At 43.5% G+C, this 12,005-nt stretch overlaps 1 protein-coding gene across 3 annotated transcripts in view; it reads left to right on the top strand.

Annotated features, from left to right (window-relative positions):
- The window catches only part of LOC115398887 (adhesion G protein-coupled receptor A1), a 129,896-nt gene extending 118,221 nt beyond the window's left edge, over positions 1–11,675 (top strand). For all 3 annotated transcript variants that reach the window (XM_030105890.1, XM_030105888.1, XM_030105889.1), the window contains 2 exons: positions 8,502–8,597; positions 10,233–11,675. In XM_030105890.1, the coding sequence (XP_029961750.1) occupies positions 8,502–8,597; positions 10,233–11,664 (1,528 nt within the window). In that variant the 3' untranslated portion in view covers positions 11,665–11,675. The remainder of the gene's footprint in view (positions 1–8,501; positions 8,598–10,232) is intronic.
- Positions 11,676–12,005: the final 330 nt, after the last annotated feature.

The following is a 12,005-nucleotide window of genomic DNA, read 5'->3' as shown; positions in this document are numbered from 1 at the left end:
CTGAAAGTAATGCATTGAAATCAAGAGGGCTGCGAATCTTCTGTCTTTATGTCATAAAAATAGGCGCATCAGCATTTAGTTCATTTATGGCACAAAACTACAAAGTTTTAATGTTTACCGTAAAAGTGTAGGCAGCGGGAGAAAAACTATTGGAGAGAAAGATGAATCAATCAAAAAGATATTAAGAGTGTACCAAGAGAGTTACATAGAATATGACTTCATTGAAGCAATGGAAAAAAAAATAGTGTTGAATTGATCTTTTGTGGTGAAAAACTGGGGACTGAATGTTTGAAACTTTGTAGCCGAAGTAGCTCCAAACAACCCGAGACGAAGAGTTTATTCTCAGAGAGAAATAAGTCATTTTTACACAATAAAAGAAAAAAAAACTATGCAGTGTTTTTGTAACTATACAGGATGTGATGGGGAAGTTGTTTAGACCCTGTTTACATGACATTTCTTCAAGCGAAAACATATTTTTTGAGTTTTTTAAATCATTGCCATTTAAACAGAGAGAAAGTGTACAATGTTAAAAATTGGTCAGAAGAAAAAGACTGAGACCCACCATGATAGGTTTGGTGCTTAAATAGCTGAAAATTATAGAAAAGTTGCAAAACATAAGGTTAAAATCTTTGAAATATAAAAACTCTTCATTCATAAATGATTCACAAGGTCATTTCTGCTCGGTTAGTCTCTCCTAATTCTAAGATATCAGTTTTTAAAAACAAAAATATGAACAAGGTAGTCTAATGTAAAAAGATGAAAATGACCAAAGCATTCGACATGTTTATAGCAATAAACAAATTGTCCAAGATAATGAAGTGCATACAAGTTGCACAATTTACTGGTCTGGGTGTAAAAAGCATATTTCACATTACAACCCTTTTCAAGAGAGATCAACATAGATCTCAAAATAAATGCATTTGTCAAAAAAAAAAAAAAAAAGCTTTTGCTAAACCTTGAACTTGTTTTCTAAAGTTCCTCCAGTGTGGCCTGACAGTGTACAGTGTAGAATTTGTTGTCTTGAAATATTGATATTCTCACTTCTCCCGTAGGAGTACACACACACACACACACACACACACATTGTTGCTGGTGTTTCTGAGAGGAAAGTGTGTGTTCGGGCAGTGCTGAGTGTGTAGTAAATATTTTTGCTCAGGTATTCTGTTTGAGGCTTCCCACTGCCCGGCGAGGTTTAGTAAGCAGAAAGGAGGGCGGCTGAATGTCAGGAGGAGGAGGAGGAGGAGGAGGAAGGACGAAGAAGCTTAAACAACCTGTTACCATGGCGTCACCTCCTTTCTCTAACTAATTACCTCAATCATTCGGGAGGTTGCTCTGCCAGAAGCTTTATCACAAATCTAAATGTATTTAACCTTTTCACCCTTTAAATTCTTCTTCTCTTTGGCACACACATCAGATTGGATTTCCTTTCTCTTTTCTCTCTCTCTCTCTCTCTCTCTCTCTCTCTCTCTGTGACGTTTCTTTTCTGCTTACGACCAACATTTGGCGTGTTTAAGAGGATCAGCTTCTGGACACATCGGGCGCTCTTCCTCTGCGGTGTGAAGGTGCTGTGTGAGCCCTTCTGCATCACATCACCACTTTGCTGCAGAGCTGCTGAAGCTCCAGTGAGAAATCCTGTTAGGAGGGGAAGGTTTGGGAGCACACAGGCAAGCGGGCTACAGCGGAACAAATGTGTGTTTGTCGTTTCACCTCATATTAAAAAAAGGGCCTTTTTCCTCAGAGCTTTTTCACTTGTCTGAATATTTTGAACTTTATGGACCAATATTTTTTTTTTGAAAAAAAAAAATACTTTGCATGACCACGACAGCAGAAAATGATTTAAACATGTGGAGCTGCCCCTGAGATGAACCCTGCTTGGAACACTTTCCGTGCTTTTAGAGTTGCCTTCTGTGAGTGTTTTTGGAGCAGCTGTTGTCAGAGTGTGTGAGGATGAGCCTCCATACACTACTTCTTGAACCACATGCTTAGCAAACCGTTAAAATTTTTGCTGGATGGTTTCCTCATGTCATGTTTGCATGTTGCACTTCATTATCCAATAACACCCAAGTCTTCTACTATATTGCTTGAATACAGTGTGAAATAAATCGTCACATATTAAAGTGTTCTGCTGCATTATCGTTTTGCATTTTCCAATTAACGTTTTGGAAATGATGTCCAGTTATGCAGCAGAAACACTGTAATTGGTGCTGTTTTCATGTGTGACCATGGGACAGCCTGCATCAGCTCTCACTGCATGTAAATTCTATACAGCAACACTACAAAACACAAATACTGAACGGTAATTTCTGTAAGATGGTTTTTTATTTCATCCAGTTTTGTATTGAATGTTCATTCAGGAACATGTATTCAACAATACCATGGATGATCGTTGCAGTGTTGATGAAGTTATTCTAGTCACACTGCTTATTATATGATGAAGTGAATATGTGTCACATTATAAAGAATGCTATTAGAATGGTATGTTATTACACACGCACACACACACACACACACACACACACACACACACACACACACACACACACATAAATGTAGCTGTCGCAGCTGTCACATTTTAGAATTTATAATTATGGTTCTTCTCCTTTACATTCACTATAATTTATGTGTCTAAGAATAGGAAAAAGGATAGTTTTACCACTTTAATGAAGAGCCCTAGAATTTTTTTCTCCCGGCTCCTGCTTTGCCCCTAAAGCCCCCTGGCAGCCCCCAGCGGAGGCACATTTCACACTTTCAAAACTCGCAGTTTAGAGGAATGCTGAGACACATTTGACAGTACGAGTGCTCATCGTCCGCCCGACTTGATGCCTGTTAAAGCTCTCTTCCGAAGGTCAGCATCACGAGTCGGACTTCATTACAACTAAAATCTGCTCCATAATGTATTCCTGAGGAGTCGCGGATAAGGACCCTCCCAGATAAGGATCCCCTCATAATATAAGGAGCACTTTTCTTGCAAAGCAAATCCTCAGACACCTGCGCGTTTACCAATGAAAGATCCTGAGCCTCTCCCATCATGCACCGCTTGTGAATGAGATAATTTATCTGGGGGCAGGCGGGAGGGGGGGGGGGGGGGGGAGCAGCCGAGTTGATCCACGGTGATTGACTGTAATGATCCCCGTCAGACGGGCCCATGCAATGAGACTCAGCAGCTGGAGACGAATCAATTTCTGCCTCTCCTTCCCTGCCTCCACCTCTCCCAACGGCTGACCCTTTCCTCGTCAAATACCTGCTTCATTCGTCCCTTTCACTCCTGGCAGATCCAGCCGACCGTCACACTGCACCTTTGTCAGAAATCTGCCGCAGTGTGTCGAGCCGGCACAACCTGAATCGCTCTCTTCATACAGTACTACCAACTGACAGTCATCTGTGGGGATCCTTTAAAGTGGCAGCCTTCAACCATCCATTACATTACTCTGCAGCCAAAAATGATGCACACTGTGCCATCAACATTCAGAAGCAATGGGTAGTTTACTCTTCTTTTTTTTTTTCTTTTCTTTTTTTTTTTTTTTTTACAATTTTCACTTAGCATCTAAAAAGGAGAGATCTGGAAAAGGTTGGGTTGGTTAGTATAGTGTTCCTCTCTCAACTGGAAAGTTGTAGGTTCAGTCCTCCATCCATCCTCATGTCAGTGTGGAGTGAGCCCTTAGCATGGCAGCCGCCATATGTGAATGAGTGAATATGATTAAGAGTGTAAATTGCTTCGGGGGGGGGGCTGCTCAAGCAGTGGAAAAGTGCTGTGTGAGTGAAATCCCTGTGGACAGGTCGGGGAATTGAATTTGCAGCCTTCCATTTGAGAGACGACCTGCTCGACCAACTGAGCCACAGCCAAAGAGGCTGGTCGTCCTAAACTGCAACAGATGATTTAACTTTTAACTTTACTTGAAAAATCAGCTAGAAGACTTAACATCTTGTTTTTTTGTCATAGTGTTATTTTACAGGCTGATGCTAAATAAATCTGTCACCTCTCTCTGACGACATGCTTCCTGCAGCCTTCAGCATGTTTTCACTCAGTGCACGGCCGTGGCGCTAATGATACTTCATCAGCAATGAGTACGGTGTTCAGTGATGCCTTGGCTCAGGTCTCGGTGTGTTGTTAGTCCATTATTCTCTCCTAAACAGTTTGATCTCCTGTGAACTAAAGTCAACAGCTTCCCTGCTTGGAAAATAAACTTTATAGTTCCTTTGTAACATTTTGTGGGGTCATCCCTCAGGCCGGAATAGACCCTGTGGGCAGGCTGCATGTTTGACACCGCTTGTCTAGATAGCGTTTTCTTTAATGTGTGAAGTTTTGACAACCTCAGAGTGGATAAAACACTCTGCCCCCCGTGATCTCTGGCATCCCCCCAGTGGGCCAGCACTCTTCCATTGTGGAATAGCTTGCATTTGTCTGTCTGTTTTCTCTGTTACGGTGAATCAGAGCATTTGGTGTTTTCATCAACAGACGAGTATATCCCACTTTAATGCCCTGCAGCTGAGTGCTGTATGCTAAGCTGAATGCATCTCGAGGATTATTGTGATGTGCAAATCATATGTTTGTTCGATATTAATGTTTCTGTCACCAGCATATACAACACAATTTGTCATGGGGCTAAAAATAAAATAACAAGAGAAGACAGTGGTTTAAATGAAAGTTAGGCTTCAGTAATGATTGTACATGTATTTTCTTTTCGGTACAGTCAGACCAGGCTACCTAACTTTCTTTATTCCACCATCATGTTTGCTTCCTCACCTTCACCAGTCACCTTTACCAGGTGTGCCTCCAACTTTCTTTTGTTCCTGCAGTTAACAGCATAGAAGTCCTTCTGTCTGGCATGTGGGATCAACAAAACACAAGTCTCCAAATGTTAACATTCAGTGGATCAGTGGTTTGCCAAAATGTACAGTACAAACATTTTCTCGTGAGGCAAGCCAATTCCAGGATGTAATCCTCTGATAAAGTGTAGCGGAGTTTGTTTGTAAGCCTCCTCATTGGGTGTTAACCAAGGTTTAGTCTTCTCAGCAATAGATTGCACAAATGGAGCAAACATAATGCAGTTCCTTTTATTCAAAGCTAAACACACCAAGTGTGAGTACACCTCATGAGAAGCATTTCCCTCCTAAGAATTTATAAATAACTTCAGGGTTAAGCGAGCACATGCTTTACTATTGGAGACGCTAGTTTTATATCTTTACCGTGTGCTGGTGCTGGATGTGACCATCATTTCAGCTATGTATATGCTGGACCATGTCCAGAAACAGAGATAGAAAGGGAGAGACTAGTCACAAAGCAGAGGATGTTCATAAGCAGAAGGGGGGTCGCTGTGAAGCTGCTCGCTGAAAGGCACTTCAGGGTCTATTTATATCCGATGATTGCTGTGACTAAACTCACTCAAAAGCACAACTCTGCATACAGACCCATTTTGTCTGAGTTTGAAGGCTTTCTTCAATAGACTGGCCAAATACGAGCGTGTGCTTGTGTCAAAGTGTGTTTCAGTTTGTAAGCTCATGCCGGAGTGAGGCACGTTGGCAAGAATTTTGATGTCTTGTAGCAAACTTCTTTGCATAAAAAGACCAGCATATCCTCGGTAATTGATTGTATATGTTTGTGCATGTTTCCCAGGGGTGAAAAGAGTCCCAGAGCTTCAAACGTGGACATTCCTGGAAGGGATAAAGGGGAATAGGGGCTGCAAAGTGCAGTGAGCTTTGGCATCCGCTAGCTCTTCTCGTTTATGCTCATCTGCCTGACGGGTGTGTAAATGGCTTTCTGTTGGAGGAGAGCCCCTCCCCCGGGAAGCGTTCCACTCCAAGACAGTGACAGGCCGGTAATGCTACCGCGCCTCCCCTCCAACCACCCAAACCACCCCTCACAGTCCACGCAGGACAAACATCTTGATTGTAATTGAATTTTTAAGGACAGCCGCCGTGTGACGGGGGGAAGATTGGGAGAGAGACACACACACTTACACACATAGATTAGATGAAAGGGAGGAAACTGAGGATGAAGATGGAGGAAGATGGAGAAGTGGAAAGGTTAGAGTGGTGACAGCCACACAGATTGAACAGGAAGGAAGAGGAAATAGCACGGTGTTATATAGGAAAGTGGATGACAGTGCAGAGGATGAGAGAGGGCAAGGACAGTGCAGAGAGGGAGCTGCTTAAGGGTTAGCTTTGTTTAAGCTCGTAATAAAGTTTCACTGACACAAGTTTAATGGTCACACACCTGCCTGCAGACTTTAATTGTATCTGAAGGAATAAAAAGAAAAAAAAAAAAACAAAATAATTCCCATACGACTTGAGAACAGCGTCTTTGAGAGTTTTAAATCTGACACTGTGTAAACAGAGCCAAGCATGATGATCCCGCTGGGAGTAGTACGGTGTTGTTAAGGTTCCAGTTTATGAGTTCTTCCTCACAACTTTCTTCCATCGTCATCATTGACTCTCCTGCGAGCCAAATGTGATCTTCACTCAGTCATTATTCTTTTGTACCCAAGGTCTCTTTGAAGGAAGAGTCATTTCACAAGCAGATAAACTACCGTCCATCAGCTGATTGCATCTTATGAACCTTCACTTCTGCAGCTTCACACAACAGTTGGATTTTGGTGGATTAAAGCTTGAGTATATTTGTGCACTCTATTAACACTTAGGCACCGTTTACACTACAATGTTTTCAAGTGAAAATGCAAGATTTTCATTGTGTTTTGGGTGTCTATTTCTACAACAGTGCTTGAAGAAACTGAAAATGCAAATTTTCACCATGCTGACAGCAGAAATGCTACTACTGCGCATGCGCACCATGGTCATGTTTAACAGCTCTTCTGAACATGCAGGAGTTGTTGGACTCAACAGTGTTTGCCTTCAGAACGGCCTGACTCCCAGTCCATATTGTCCCGGGACTTTGTAGTTTTATAGTTGAGGCTCACCGGTCAGCAGTCCAACTTTGTCAACCGTCGATAAAAAAAGTCACGTTCTTAATGTTTATAGTGTATTGTTCTCGTGCATGTGTGTGCAGTTTCTTTACAAAAGTGGAAAACAGCATCCAATCGTCGCTGTCACATGATCGTCGTTTCTATGTAAACATCATTGTCAGAGTTTTTCTGAAATGAAAATGCAAACGTAACAATGGCTTTTCACTTGAACCATTGTGTAAATGGGGCCTTAAGGTATGTCAAAGGGCCAAATTATGTTGCTTAGTTTGATCCAGAAAATTGTTTTAGGTTCAGTTGGGATAAGATCGAGCCTGATCCAAACCAATTAAAACAATGTTTTACTACCATAAAGCACCGCTTGGTAAGACCAGTAAATAGTGTCTGGATGAGATTTCTCATGTCTTTCTGTCTCATACAGTTGGCGCATCAGCTGATTTCTCGTTGTCCCTGCCATAATTATTCCGGTCATAAGAGATCAGTTATCCTCTACATCACTGACCAATAAAGTAGTTGAGTGGGAACAGTATTGGAATATTAACAATCGTGCATCTATAATATGCTGGACTATAAAATGCTGATATCGTCTAAGTCCTAAAACTGAACCCTGGGGTAAGTTTCCTGTGAGGCCACTGTCTTATTGAAATAGAAACTGATTGCTGCCACAGTAACTTTCGAACATTGAAAAATCGTGTCTTCCAGAGTTTTAGAACAGCTATGCAGACAATGTTTTGGCATCTTATGAAATGTCAGACTCACTGATGTACAACTCAATTCAACCCAGACTGTTTTATTATATCACAGGCCATTGAATCGATGCTCGCTGCCAACACAGCCAGTTCAGCTTATTAGGGTGTATTGTTTGGGTACATTGTGAGTCATACCACATAAGATTGTACTTGAAAATGTAAGTTATTTGCCTTTTCGGTGGCCTGCGGACTCCATCGTCTTGTAAACAGACTTGATAATGCGGCCCCAAACTGCAAGGCCTGCCATACTCTTGCGTGCTGCCCTCTTCTCTTCAAATCCAGGTTTCTTTTTGCACCTCCTGAGCTGTTATAAACAGCAGATGCCATCAATTTCAGGAGCAACCGCTGACAAGCTCATCATGCCTCCATCGACAAGAAACAGATTTGTTTATATTGTGAAATTTACAGTTTTGTCGGCAGCGAAGAAAAACAAACCGTAGGTGTGATCACTCCCATAGGCTGCCATCACAAACACGCGGGATGAGAAGTTCCACAGCGGCGAGCGGATATTCGTTTGGAGACAGTCGTATCTGACGAATATGTGCTCTTGCCTGTTCCCTGGCGTCACGGTTTGTTATCCAAGTGGTGAAAACGCACTTAAGCCGAGTTAATGCAGAGTTATTTGGGGTCAGCCAAAAGCTTCACTCACTGCACGACATAATTGTATCTGTCACTTAGCTTGTCTGGGTTTTTTGGTTCTTATCCCCCTCTGTGTGTCGAATACTATTCCTCAGTCTTATTTTCTCTAGAACAGATGTGAAATGCATTTTTTGCTACATTCATGTTACACTCACGTTTTCTCTCTGCTTCTGCTCTCTCCCTCTCTTGACCTCAGGTTTTATTTAGTCAGTGGCGGAGTGCCCCTCATCATCTGCGGGGTCACGGCAGCCGTCAATATAGACAACTATGGGAGCGGGGAGCAAGCGCCATAGTAAGTCTCCAATCTCTCTTCTTTCAGTCACTTTTTTATTTCAGTGAAGGAAAAGGATCCAAACCAAAACACAACTTGTGCAGGTTTCACTCTATTCTTTCATTTTTATTTGTTGACTGTATATTCAAATCATGTCTTTCTGCTGAATAAACAGTGTGTGTGTGTATTGTTTGTGGGTGTTGTAAACAAAGATTTTTGGAGAAAAGAATGATTGAATTTGCATTGTGCAGCAGTGTTGCTTTTTGTACCGGAGTTTCTTAAATGGTAGGTTGTAAAATTTTAGTTAAACAGAAGGCATTCATGGGAATTTAATTTACACCCTGTAGTTTTAGTGAATAAATACTAAAACACCACATACAATAGTGAAAAAGAGCCTTTTTACAGTATTTTCACAGCTCAGTTTCTCTTTCTAAATTCTGAAAGTGTTGGTTACATCAGTTGTTCGATCTTGAAAATCTATTATTTTCCCAGTTATTGGTCAATACAGACAGTGAACAGTTTTTTTTCCCTGATTATAATGTCTGAAATGATAGTTAACAGGTCCAGACAATGGGCTCGGCAGTTCAGAACCCCTTTGTCTTTAACAATGGAGCTGTGCCATTTCCATTTCGCATCCTCATTTCAAATCAACTTACTGTGAAAAAGAGATGGTCTAAATTGCAGCATGTGTATCCCTAAGCCTCTAAATAGTATTTTAGATGAATGTGCTTTCACAAGCTGCCAAGGAAACTATCCATTCCATGTGCGCGAATATGCACACATTAACAAGCACTGAAAGCAAGTCGCATGGTCCATTTTTTTGATTGGATTTGCACATCGGTGTTTCTCTCTAAGAAGATTTTCTCATTTCTGATTCACAGGCCTACAGGGTGCATATCTACTTCACAAAATACATCTTAAGTAAGCCTGGGTCCAGAGAAAATGGAAGCAGATTTTTAGGGCTTGTCAATATCTGGTTTCATTTTTTTCCATGGGTGACTTTTAAAATAATTTCTTGGTGGCTCCAACTGTGTACACAAAACTAAAAGTATTCCCGAGTAAGTAAATGGGAGGTCGGAACGACAAATTTGGGTTTAATCCTTATCCCTTGGTAGCCTGGATGTCTTTAGCTGCTTTAAGGTACCTTTTAAAAGATCTTTCAAGTAAAAATGCATATTTTTTTGTGTTTTTGTGACAGAAAAATTTTGTGTTTACACTGTAACATTTTGAAAACGACGTCCGTCTACACGGCAATGTCTAGAAATGCTGAAAACAACATAGTTTTCATGTTAGGTGCTGTTGTTTCTGTAATGGGATCACACGCAGAGATAACATAACAATGGCGCAAGATAAACATTAACAATGTCGAGTAAACAGACACTCATATGGACAGACGATGAAGCTGGATTGCTTTAACAGGTGACTCTCAACTATCAAACTGCTGGAGACATACCACTCTGGAGGCTAAAACTGTTGTTACTGTCCATCTACTTGCTCATTTTCAGAATCACTACGTACCGCCACCATGGTGCACATGCGTGGATGTGTTTTCAATTGCACAAATGTGTAAACGGACATTTTTTGACAGACAGAAAATATGGTAATTAATTCAAATCGAAATGATTTCCGCCTCACCCGTGTCTCTGTGTGTTGCAGCTGCTGGATGGCCTGGGAGCCCAGCCTGGGAGCCTTCTTTGGCCCCGTGGCCTTCATCATCCTTGTGACATGCATCTACTTCCTCTGCACTTTCATCCAGCTGCGGCGCCACCCTGAAAAGAAGTACGAGCTCAAGCAGTTGACAGAGGAGCAGCAGAGACTGGCGGCTGTGGATGTGCCGACCCATTGCCACCAGGGTGCCGAGCCCGGAGCCCCTCCGAGTGGGAGCCAGTGCCCTGCCGGCTGCCCAGGCGTCCCCATCAATCCGGCGCTGCTGGCCAACGAGCACTCCTTCAGAGCTCAGCTGCGAACAGCGGCCTTCACGCTTTTCCTGTTCCTGGCCACGTGGACTTTTGGGGCACTGGCTGTGTCACAAGGCCACTTTCTTGACATGATCTTCAGCTGCCTTTACGGTGCCTTCTCCGTTACTCTCGGCCTCTTCATCCTCATTCATCACTGCGCCAAGCGGGATGATGTCTGGCATTGCTGGTGTTCCTGCTGCCCGGGACGAAACGCCAACGCCTGCTCGGGCGCTCATGGGCCGGCACAAGCTCGACCCAAGGTCAATGTGAATGGAGACACACCTGGACATGGCCACGGTCACAGCCACTGCCATCATGACTCACCATGTCAGGGTAAGACACTGATCAGCTGCAGTCACGGCAGTTTATGTCACTGTAAACACGCCGCCCTCCCATCCTCGCAAAACCACATTACTTGTCTGGCGCCGGTGACGCCGTGCTGCGCCGCCTTGCACAGCCAGCAGCTGATGGAGGAGGAGCCCACAGCGACACACGTGTTGCTACACGCCGACCCTGAGGGATACCGACCGGGGATCCAGCTGCACCCCTGCCTCAAGAGCAGCACGAGGACTAAAGGCCGTCAGCTGGGCCGCAGGACTGGGGCGGGCGGTTGCGGAACGGGGAACGAAAGGGAATATGCCTATCACATCCCCTCCAGCGCGGACGGAGGCAGCGTGCACAGCTCACACACTGACAGCCCTCACAGCACACATGAGCGCCACGCTCACATCTGCCCACACCTGGCCCACGAATGCCAACACGACGGACATCACGCCTGCCACGAGGGGCATCATGCGTGTCACGCCGCCACGCACGAGTCCCTGGCATGCCATAACCCCTGCCACCGGCATATTTGCTGTGCCAAAGCAGAACTTTTCCCTTCCTTGTGCCCAGCAGAGGCTGGAGACACGGGCGTCTTCTTGTGCGGCTGCAGCAAGGTGGCCGAGGAGGACCCCATGGCCACACATCACCACCTGGAGATGCATGCACAGCGCAGACAATCCTACCCCCAGAACCCTCCTAATCAGAATGGGATTTTGAAGGGGGGGCTGCATGAAGGACTCCTGTACACCTCAGACAGCACAGGGAATATACGCACCGGACCCTGGAAGAATGAAACTACTGTGTAGTGCGGGCAGGTAAAAGGAAAAAAAAACAAACAAAAAAAAAAAAAAACAGAAGGCAGCACCACCCTTGCCTCGTCCTGCCGAGAATAAACTTAAAAATCCCTTTCTAGAAATTGAAAAAAACTGAAAAAAAAAATATTGAAAAACATTTATAACATCACAATCAGCGTTGACGATTTTTATTTTGAAGTCTTCATGTTTTTATGTGTGCTGTTTTACTGTACAGAAATCTGATATCATGCAAATTCTCTCCGCGGAGCCATCCACTGACAGAACCGAATCGCTTCCATCACAAAGAATTTTGTGAAAACGTGTGTCACATCATGCCATCCGATGTAACTGAA

Source organism: Salarias fasciatus, chromosome 13 (genome assembly GCF_902148845.1).
Source record: "Salarias fasciatus chromosome 13, fSalaFa1.1, whole genome shotgun sequence".
Taxonomy (NCBI): domain Eukaryota; kingdom Metazoa; phylum Chordata; class Actinopteri; order Blenniiformes; family Blenniidae; genus Salarias; species Salarias fasciatus.
The sequence above is the reverse complement of the archived record's forward strand: the minus strand, read 5'-3'. Positions and strand labels throughout refer to the sequence as shown.